Source organism: Rattus norvegicus, chromosome 6 (genome assembly GCF_021556685.1).
Source record: "Rattus norvegicus strain SHRSP/BbbUtx chromosome 6, alternate assembly SHRSP_T2T, whole genome shotgun sequence".
Classification (NCBI taxonomy): domain Eukaryota; kingdom Metazoa; phylum Chordata; class Mammalia; order Rodentia; family Muridae; genus Rattus; species Rattus norvegicus.
In genome coordinates this window covers 13,010,001-13,020,970 of record NC_141539.1, presented here as the reverse complement: position 1 = coordinate 13,020,970, position 10,970 = coordinate 13,010,001, and the positions used below count along the sequence as shown (strand labels likewise).

Genomic DNA, 10,970 nt, shown 5'->3' with positions numbered 1-10,970 from the left:
TTGGGGCGCCAGTTTTTCCCCCATAGTTGTGATAAATATACAAGTCCAACAGCCTGGTCTCCTGCATGTTAAGTTCCCTTTTCTTTTGTACTTACTAGGTATCTTCATAGAAAGCTGACTGACCATAGAGGAGACGGGCGAGCGGTTCTATTGTCCATTGGACTCCTAAAATGGTCCCCTGCAATCATAGGCCTTGGCACCTGAAAAGCAGTGAAGGGTCACCTAGATCATTTCAATGAAGACACGTATGCTCCACATAGCTGGGCCACAGCTGGAGACCTCGTCAAAGGCAGAGCTGGTGGGCGACTGAAGCCCAGGGGTGCCCAGTGTTTTAGCCCAGCTCATGGTCTTCATTGGAGTCAGTGGCGTTGGAGGCCCACTCTCCAGCATGCTGCGGTTAGAGTGCTTTAATCGGCAGGGTGGCTCCATGGATCACGAACCCGCTGAGCAGCTTTCCCCAGCACTAAAACAAAAGGCAAACTGGTGTAGAGGCAGTGGTTTGATGAAACTCCTTTTATTTTTTATTTTATGTGTATGCGTGTTTTTGCCTGCATGCATTTTTATCGTTGTGTATGCAGTGCCCCCGGAGACCGGAAGAGGGCCTTGGTCCCCTGGAACTGGAGTTACAGCCGATTGTAAGCAACTGGGAGTCCAAGGAGCTGGGAGCCAACCTTGGTCCTCTGCAAGTTTTCTTAGCCTCTGAGCCACGTCTCCATTCCTGTTAAACGCCGTGTTTCATTTTATCACGTAGTGTCATGAAGTCCCTGGTGTAGACATGAGAGGGGAGAGGCTGGTGCCTTTGGTTGGTTGTGGTCAGCAGGAGGAGAGTTTAGGATGCGGGAGTGTTTGTAGACTTTGGTGGGAGGGGCCAGGAGAAGTAGGTGGGCGCAGCCGCCCATGAATTAGGGTAGAAATTCATGGCAGAAATGGGCTGATGGTAAAGGAGGTAGAAACTGGTTAGGACGGTTAGGGTAAAAAACCCAAAAGAAAAGTGACCCGTTTATTTCTTGGCTAAAAGCAGGAGATATCCTTAGGCCTGTTGGCTAGAGTTCAGGGTTCCCCGAAGTGTTTAAGCTCAAATGTCTCTGGTTCTGATATGGTCAGAGGTTGGGCGATGGGAGGGTGGTGCGTGCGTGCATGCGTGCATGCGCACGCGTTCCTTATCTCGGTTTCTCTGAAAGAATTCCCATCTCCTGGAAATAATAATGCCGATGTAGCTGAGAGTTCTAGACACTTGCTGTGAGAGCTGGGCTGACTACCTTGCCCTCTCCCTTTCCCTTTCTCCAACTTATTAGCGTTTCTGCCTTATTAATTCCAAGGCAGCCATGCTCAGTGGTAGCCTATTTCCTGGGACCCTTCCTGCTACAGAGGACCTCTGTTCTCTTTCTTTTCCCCTTGGAAGTGTTTGCCTATTAGTTTATAATAAATGTCTCTCTAATACCCTCTGTGAATTCCACTCTTCAAATTTTCCAAACAAGTACCTGGTAGCTCGGGTGGCTTTGGTGACTATTGAGTCTCTGGGGGCCCTAGATCCTGAGAAAGGCTTTGTTGTCCCCAAAGACTCTTCCACAATCCTGCCCTACTAAGGGCGTGTGGAGGAGGAAGGAAGTCTCAGTGGCTTTCTGCTGCTGGAGCCATAAAGGAGACCTTTGCCAAAGCAAAGCACTAGAAGGAGCCCGTCTCCCGGAGAAGCAAGAGGGGCTCCCATGTCCTCGCCATGCCTCTCAGAGTGGGGACACCTTGCATCTCTGAGCACTTTGCACTTCTCATGAGTTTCCAGCTGCTGCTTATCCTAATAGTTTGGGGAACTAGGATGTGGAGTCATAATCCCATTTGAGAGACAAGGAAAGCAAGGAGTAGAGTCAGTACTGTGACTGCAGATCTAGACCTAGCATCCAGAGCTCCGCTGGGAGTGGGAAATCTCCGTAAGGTAATTGCTCTGTATCTGTAGTGTGGGAGCAGGAATCATCTGCACCGCTTACAACAATGCTAATCCTAGTGCCTGCCCAGTGTCCTTCCTGGGAGGGGCCTGGCCTCGGCGTCTTTTCAAGATCACTTTGGGGTGTCAAGTGGACAGCTAAGCTTGAGAACATGGTCATGATTCAGTGCAGGCCTTGACTCTACCAACCTCAGCCCAGCCTGGCTCAGGGGTAGCTCTGTGGATTTGTAGTCATGAGTCTGCTAGATCTTGGAGAGGCAGCGTGAGCAGGACATCAGGAGGAGGAGCTCCGACCAGACAGAAAGCAAAAACAACTCAAAGGGTGGCAGGCCGCTTTTTATTCATCGTTAATTTTAACACCCTTCGTCCCCTCTCACAGCAGAGCACTGCTCGCTGCGGAAGGAGAAAAGTGTTGTTTTCAAGTGCTGTGGGCTTGCCTGCATGCTTGGACCACTCCCCAGATAACACAGCATCAAATGAGTAGTAAAGCCAGGGCCGCTTCCTTGGGGCTAGGAGTAGGGTCTCAGGAGGGGTTGGTGCAGAAAGGCTGTCACTTCTCCTCAGTACATCATGAGGCTGGCTTTGCTCTGCATTCAGTGATATCACAGGTCAGGATGCCTACAGGCGCTGGGGCTTCTCCAGGGTCATGAGAGTCCAGGCCCCATGCCTGTCTGCTGAGACCATGTGGGGCCAGAAATGGCTTCAACAGGTCCTTCCCCCTTCCCACTCTGCAGGAGGATCCTTCAGAGTCACCTGATGTTATTCAGCAATCCTAGAGACAGACAGACAAAGCCCCTGGCTGGCAGGGCCTCCCAGACACTGACAGAATATTGTGCTTATTTTGCCCCCCTCCCCCATGTGTATAAAAGGTTACATTAAGATAGACCCAGGTGGCCCATAGGCCCAGTGATGGCTGACTTGACTCAGTGGGGTGCTTTTGGCTGTCTCCCCAGAAGTGTCTCTTCTATTGATAAGGGCTCAGGTACCCTCATCCCAGAACCCGTAGGAAAAGGCGCCTGCTGGGGGTCTTGGTGACCCTCTATTTCTTAGGGGTAGGCTTGAGACTGGATGCTGGCTTCTGTGTAACACATAAATACATGCACACTGCACACAGAGCTCCTCCACGCAGAGGAACAAAGCCTGGGAGATCTCGAGAGAACTAAACAGAAAAAAACAACCAAACAAAAACCCCAACTCTTCTCAAAGTGTCCTCCCCTGGAGTCCCTTGAGGAAAGGGCTGTAGCTGTTTGTAAGGCTGCTGTATGTGTCACACTTAGGCACGACATGCAAAGGCTGGGGCTCCCTGTCACTGTTCAAGGATTTAAGGCCTGAGATTGTCTGACCACTTAGACCATTCTCGCCAGGACCTTGGGCTTTATTTGGAAGATGCAGGGGCTGACTGTATGGTTTTAGTGGGCAATGGCTTCTTTACTGACCTGATTACCCTGATTAAGAAGGCTGGATGCCTGGCCCCTGGCTTCTGTACTCTGTGTGGCCACAACCAGAAGATGAAGGATTATGGGAGTCACACTGTAGGAGCTCACAGTGCAGTAGGACACTGTGTGCATGTGTGTGTGTGTCTGTGTGTGTGTGTATATGTGCGTGTGTGTCTGTGTGTGTGTCTGTGTCTGTGTGTGTGTGTCTGTGTGTGTGTCTGTGTGTGTATATGTGTGTGTGTGTCTGTGTGTGTGTATCTGTGTATGTGTCTGTGTCTGTGTGTGTGTCTGTGTGTGTGTGTGTGTGTGTGTGTGTGTGTGTACCTGAGGTTAGGCAGGTGAGCTGCAGCCTGAGGGAGTTGAGAACTTTGGTGAGCTGCCAGCCATGGATCAGACAAGAGATCATGGAAGGGTCTTGCTGTCTAAGGACATGGTGTTCTTCTTAAAAAAAGGGGGAGAGGGAGGTCCTGATCAACATCACTGTTCCCAAAGTGATAGGAGAGCCTTTTCTTGCTTCTTAGATTTCCCTTAAACAGGAAGCCACACCATACAACTCTATTGGTCCATCACATCCCCCGACCTGGGAGACCCAGCTTTTCAAGAACTCAGCAGCCTTCAGGCAGCCAGGGCACAGAATCCTTTGCCCTCCCAGGCAGGGGAGAATGATGGTGTGTCGTACCACATAGTAGGACTGAGACTGGTGCTATGTGATGGGGACCAGAAGGACAGGGACAACGATGTTCATGTGTCACTGCATCCTGAGATCTATGTATTGTACATGAAGGACAAAGATTTCTCTGGGAAGTCATAAGAAGGAAGGAGTAAAGTCCTTTCCCTGCCCCCTCAAACCACGTGAATGCTTCCTGTAGAGGCTCTAACTGCAACCAATAGCCTCCTTCCAAAGCCAAAGCACAGGAAGGGAACTGCAAGCGGCTGAGGAGAACTGCAAGCGGCTGAGGCCGGTCATCACAGGCTCTCAGGAGAGCCTAAGAAGCATGGAGGAGCCCAAGGGGTGCTGGGATCTTCCCTGGGGGAGGATCCTGGAGGTTGTCTTCCCTGCTCCCAAGGAGGAGGCAGGATTCCATGCAGAACTATTCATTCGTCAGTATGGTGGCCTAGATGTCTTATTCCGTCCATCTAGCTGTGGTGACTTGGTGACCGAGCCTTAGCCCTACTGTGCTGATGGCAGAACTCCCTCCCCGTGGGCAAACTGCTATTTTGCCTGGTCCAGATGCCTCTGCCATGGGGATCTCTACTTCCCTCTCTGCATGGCTCAGCTCCCCAAGTTATTTCCCGTTGCCTAGGTGACATCTCTAATTGGATGTTTTTTAATCTGTTCCTCTTTTAAAGGGATAAGCCCTATGCTTTACTTCCAGGTCCTGTCAGGAGGCCTATACTGGATAAATAGTCCTTTCCTGGGACAAAGCCTTCATTCAGATCAAGTTCATGACTTGGCCCTGATGAACAGTCACAGAGGATCCTGGAGCATGGTTTCTGGTCTACTCTGTGAGGATTTAGCAAAACTGTCTTTCTCCTGCCAGCCCTACTTCATTGGTGTCACACCAGATTAGAGCATGTGTTTAAAGACCCCGGCAAAGCAGCTTAGACATTACTCAAACTGAGTCCCTGTGGCTTGGGTTAGTTTTTTTCTCCTTCCTATCTGAGCTAGAACGGGAAACGGGCGTTTGACATTCGAGCATGGCTCTTAATGGTGTGTGTGTGTGTGTGTGTGTGTGTGTGTGTGTGTGCGTGTGTGCACACACACTCTGGGCACATTGCCAGGGAGAAGGATGTTACCGAGGTGACACTTTTGCAGAAATCCCCGTCAGAAGTGGAGTACAGAGGGTCACACCGTGTGCTTATACACACCGATGCTACTTTTCTTACATGTTCACATTTCTTTAGATGAGACTAAAGTGTGTTTCTTCACAGCTTCAAACTCTGCCATTTCAACGAAGCCTTGGGCATCTGGACATCCCTCTACAGAGGATGAGTCTGGGAGATTCTGTCCCTTAGCCTGAGGACCATTCAGAACATTTAATTCTACTATTCTTCTGGGTTCTGGCAACTCCCTCCCTCCTGCCTCCTCCTACCTCAGATGTAGAATACAATGCAGAGAGGAAACAACCCCACCTGGTTATTTGAGGAGCACACAGGACTTAGAACGAGATCTCACTGTGTTGATCTCTAAACACTATGTGGTGGGCATGGGAGCTGAATGGCCTGACATTTGTAATATGGCTGCTTTGGATTTCTGGTGCCACAGGCCTCTTGGGAGTAGAAAGTAGAGTCCCCAGTCAGAGAAGAGGTGGATGGGGGGGGTGCTCTGCACCTCTAGGCTCTTTAAAAAGGGGAAGAATTGAGCTGGTCAACGGTAGTTAAGAAGATGACAATAACAAAACCTTTTCCAAGAGGAGGCAGCCAGTCTTCGCTATTACAGAAAGCCGCCCTGTGTGCGCACGAAGCTTGTGAATGAAAAGAAGGTTGGGGGCTCATATCAGAGAGCATGCTGAAGCTAAGACTCTCGGTCAGAGAGCTCCTCCCTTTAGGGCCCCCTAGGCTTCCGCAAGTAGAACTTACTAAGTGGACTAGCCGTCGGCTGAGAAAGGCCAGCTAAGCCCCTCACCATTTGTAATTTCGAAGGAGGGGGGATGCTGCCGACCGCGGGTGGGTGCTGTGTTTCCTCTAATTGCATAATACTACGCCATTCCCCGTGTGTAGTGGCTGTTCTATATATATACATGGGGAGGCAACATATGGCTCACCCTACCCCCACCTGTCAAAACTGTGACTATATCACTTCTGACGACCAGAAGGAAGCTGCTAGGCTGGGCCAGGATTCTAAAGGCTGAGGAGGTAATTCAGAGCCATGAAAGGCGGCACCATATGCCTTAGGTTTGCCAGCTGCTTATGTGCATGGGGAAGGGTTTAGTCTGCGAAGGCCAGGGATGCACTCATTCTCTTTGCTGCAGTATGCACTGGAGTGGAGTAGGGGATTTGGGGTGCCACTTTTTCTCTTTCTGGAGGGGAAATTTGTTGGGGGCCACGACTCTCCAAGAGGGGACTCGAAAAAAAAAATCACAGTCTCATCTAAAACTTGCCCTTGAAAACGTCAGGCCTGGCCCAATAGTATTTCTTTAGAAAACATGTTTGTTTTGGTGGTGGTTTTTGGTTTCGTTTTTATTGGATAAAGATTAAGAAAGCGCCATCTCGGAGAGAAGTGAAGCAAACCCGCCCGGCGGCGCGCAGCCCCGGCCAGGTCCGCGGCGCTGGGGGCGGGCGGCCGCTCTACCTGGAGGCGCTGGTCTCTGCCAGCCGGTTGTTCATGATGCCCAGCGCGCCCACGCCGCCCGAGAAGCCGTTCTGGCGCGTGTTGACGCACACGCTGCGCGGGTAGCCGTTGGCCGTCTCGGAAAGCTGCTTCTGCAGCAGTGCCAGCGACACCTTGTTGGACGCCGTGAGGTCGCGCATTGAGATGAGCTCTCCCGACAGGCGGCGGCCCTCGGCGTCGCTGTCGCGAGCCGCGGGGTCGGTACCCAGCGCGGCCAGGCGACGGCGCAGCCGGGAGCCCGGGGTGATGGCGTTGCGCCGGGACAGGGGCGCGCCGGGAGCCGGGCAGCAGCGCGTGCAGCAGCGGCAGCTCAGCTTGCGCAGCATCCAGTTGAGCACCTGCTTGATGAGGATGGAGATGACGTTGAAGAGCGAGTAGATGCAGCACACGCCGAGCAGGATGAAGAGGAAGTTGCCCAGACGGTAGAGCCCCTGGTTCCGGTAGGCGGCGTGCTGGCTGCTCACCAGGTCCCCGAAGCCGATGGTGCTGAAGGTGACGAAGCAGAAGTAGAGCGAGTCCACGTAGTCCCAGCCCTCCACGCTGGTGTACATGGCCGAGGCGCAGCAGGCCAGCAGCACGGCGAACAGGCCCAGGATGAGCAGCACGTGATACACCGAGGGCTTCCAGCCCGCCAGGCTGTCGGCCTCCGACAGCGCCGAGCCGCGGCGGAAGGTGGCGGGCAGCAGGCCACTGCGGCGCAGCTGACGCTCCCGGCAGGCGCGCATGATGAAGGCCAGCAGCGAGATGATGCGCTCCAGAAAGAGGTTGAAGAACAGGATGGTCCCCGCGCAGCCGAACAGTCCGTAGGCGATGAGGAAGGCCTTCCCGCCCACTGTGGCTGGGGTGGTCATGCCGAAACCTGCGGGGATAACAGCCAGAGTCAGCGAAGGCCTGTGGCACATGCAGAGTTAACGCCTTTGCTGACCGACTTAAGTTAGGTGGGGGCGGGACGTACTTAGACAGTTCCCTCTTTTTGTGGCTCCTGATCCTGGTAAACCCCAACAAGATGAAGTCCTGCCCTTTGCCCTGGGGTTATTTAAACAACACAGGTAGGGCAGATAGCAACAGATGCAAACCACCGAGCTGCCCACAAAGCCAAAGAATGACACCTTTTTCCCTGACTGAATTTTCTGTGGACTGCGGGGCAGACAGGCTTGTTGGGCTGGGCTTTCATCTTGTTCAGGATTGCTTTCTTTGGGAGCAGTGGGAGAGAATGGCCTGATGGCTCTGGTTCACTTATGAAGCCCACACAAGGATCATTTGGGGACCAGTTCCCCTCCCACTTCAGAGTGCAGATCTGGACATCTGCCTCTGGGCTTTAGGCCCCTCTCCAGGACCACCATCAGTCACTTGCTGACACCGTAGCCAGGGGAAATGGTTCGTTTGGTCTAGCTGCGCCCTTGGTGCCAGAGTGTTGGAGTCTTGTCTTGGAAGGTTTACCCTATGCTCAGGCAGCTTCAGAGGACCACATCTCCCGTCGCACGCAGCAGAACAGGACAGCCCGTGCGCTAATGCGCAGTAGGTCCAGCTCTAGGAAGAAGCAAGGGTACTTGGTCCCACTTGACTTATTGTCTCCTTAAACGTGCCAGAGAACAGACACCTACCACTTGCAGAGCAAATTCCTTAAGCTTGGATGCTAACCCCCTCTTGGTTCCCTGGAGGAAATGCCCGAGTTGCCTGTTCATCTTATGCTGACTGACTGAAGTTCAGGGAAAATCCTATGATATTGCTCATCGAGAAAGATGGTTTATTCTTTGCATTCCAAATTCGGCCACGAAAGAATTTTGAAAAAGCAAGTAACGGTAACATAGCAAACAGAATGTTAGTGGTTTGCCCAGGAATTTGAAAGGAGGGTTTTACGACACTTGAGAGCCAAACTCAAGTTCCTGGGTTCGCAAAGAAGTCCGCACTGCATGTGGATTGGTGTGTGTGTGTGTGGGAGGGAGTTAAAGAGCAGGCATGGCGGAGACACGTAAGCCCAGCATTTAGGAGGAAGAGTCGGGAGGATTAGGAGCTCAAAATCATCTTTGGCTACATAGTAAGTTGGAAGCCAGCCTAGGATTTAGAAGACCCTGTCTCAAGAAACAAAAAAGTAAATTTAGAAAGACCTAGGCTGGAGGCGGGAGGAGCACACAATGCGCTTGCAGCAGACCTTAATTCCTATCTGAAGCCCGGTAGTCCCTTCCCTAAAGTGGTGCGAAGGCCCCTCTTTCCAGATGCAGCCCATGGCTACCGTAAGATGCCCCTGCAAGAGCTGCTAAGATAGTGGCACCTGTTAAAATGGGGGCTTCTGTAAAAATGGCGGCACGGCAACACCTTTTTAGCTGTCCATGCTCCTTTCCTGGATCAGCCTAGGACCTTCGTGAAGTACCCGCCGCAGGAGCTCCACAGAGACAGGCGCCTCAGCCAAAGCCTGCTGCATCCGGGAGAACTTCCCACGCGAATCAATGGGCCCAATGCAGGGAAAAAGAAGGTGGTGGTGGGGGAGAAGAGCCACCAATCACTGATCTTCCCATAAAAACAAAACCAAAAACTACCAACCCCTGAGTAGGAGAACCCACCAATCATTAAGCTCCCCCAAGCCCAGGACTCGAAATCCCACCAATCCTCAATGTGGAAATCTCTGCTCTGAAAAGCACCACCCCCTGAGAAATCCTATATAAGCTCTGCCCTTGGTCCATTCCCCACTGTCCTTTCTGGGGAGCAGAGGGCAGCCATCCCTGGATTTGTCCCTCTGCACCCCTTCAATAAATCTCTTTTATGGGATTTGCTACCTCGTGTGACTCGCTCATCGGAAGAAGGCAAGAAGCACTGAGGAGAAGGGAAGACGTGGAGCAGGGCTGAGGCTCCTGAGAGCCTCCTCCCTGGGAACTGTAAGGCTGAGGAAGCTTCTCAGAGCAGCGTGCTTCCTGGGCTCTCATGTCTCAGGATGCCCTTCTATCGGGACACTGTCCCACCTCAGAGCTATCTGACAGCACCCACATCAGGTGGCTTACGACCACCCATAACTCTGGCTCCAGGAGGATTTAAAGCCTCTGGCATTCAAAGCTCTGGGCGCCTGCACTCGACTACCCCTCACAATATTGCTTAAAGTAACATCTAGCAGCGTGCCTACACCATGGTCAGCTCATTACAAGGGAACCACACACACTGAAGGAAAAAGCACAAGCCACAGATATTTATAATATTATGAACACCACAAAAAAGAACATTGAACAAAAGCTGTACACAAAAACAAATAACCCACTTCAGTAATATAATACAATTTTTTTTAGGGATGCCTAGTTCAATGATCAAATTATAATAGTTGGGGGCTTTCTTGGGGAGCAAGAAATAGAGGATGCAGGAGATAGGAATTTACATGTAGGGGTCCTCAAAATGTCACCCAAATGCTGTGTCCAATGTGCTAAACTGTATTTTCTGTGTTTTCTCACACTCCTGTGACAGTTAGAAGTCTTGATTTTTAGAGTGTTACAAGTGGAAGACTTTAACCTCCCTTTGTTATAACTTACTACTTCAGTTTGAGGATTGTTCTATTAGCGTTTGGTAGAGAAACAATGGGATGTTTTATTTCGTCACAGCTGGAGATTACAGCCGGTGGGACAAGGCTGGCTAGTGCTTCCACTGAGCTCCATGCCCACCTGGGAGACCTGAATTCTGACCTGTCCCTCACTGTGTGGGTGAGCAAGGATGGGCAGTGAGAGCCTGGCCTGCAGCTTGCTGAGAAGCAGACTGCCACCTCCACTTGTCACCTACCTTTCTGCCCAAGCAGGGAAACAAAACCTCTGGCAGAGGAATTCTTTTGTTAAATTCCTAAAGAAACGGAAAAATCTTAAGCTTGGAAAATTGGAGCTTAGTCTTGTTAAGAGAATGCTGAACTGGATTTTCCTGTTTCTTCTGTCTTTCAGCTAAAGTCTTAAAACTGAGAAGTAATTCCTCATTCTTCTTTCTCTTTTGGAGGGCGGCGGCGGCGGCTGCGGCGGCGGCTGCTGCTGCTGCTGCTCCTGCTGCTGCTGCTGTGGGTGTTGGTGATGGTGGAGGTGGTGGAGGTGGTGGTGGAGGTGGAGGTGGTGGAGGTGGAGGAGGAGGTGGTGGTGGAGGAGGTGGTGGTGGAGGAGGTGGAGGTGGAGGTGGAGGTGGTGGAGGTGGAGGTGGAGGTGGTGGAGGTGGAGGTGGTGGTGGTGGAGGTGGTGGTGGTGGTGGTGGAGGTGGAGGTGGTGGTGGTGGTGGTGGAGGTGGTGGTGGAGGAGGTGGAGGTGGAGGT

At 51.9% G+C, this 10,970-nt stretch overlaps 1 protein-coding gene across 3 annotated transcripts in view; it reads right to left on the bottom strand.

Moving 5' to 3' along the window:
• Positions 1 to 2,257: 2,257 nt before the first annotated feature.
• Positions 2,258 to 10,970, bottom strand: part of Kcnk12 (potassium two pore domain channel subfamily K member 12) — a 53,754-nt gene continuing 45,041 nt past the window's right edge. Inside the window, exons 1-2 of one of the 3 annotated variants that reach the window (XM_087554554.1) lie at positions 8,311 to 8,480; positions 2,258 to 7,565 (exon numbers count right to left, since the gene is read on the bottom strand). In XM_087554554.1, coding sequence (XP_087410680.1) covers positions 6,664 to 7,557 — 894 coding nt within the window. In that variant the 5' untranslated portion in view covers positions 7,558 to 7,565; positions 8,311 to 8,480 and the 3' untranslated portion in view covers positions 2,258 to 6,663. Of the gene's footprint in view, positions 7,566 to 8,310; positions 8,481 to 10,970 lie in introns of those variants that run through there. The other 2 variants (XM_087554552.1, NM_022292.2) reach the window with 2 other exon arrangements.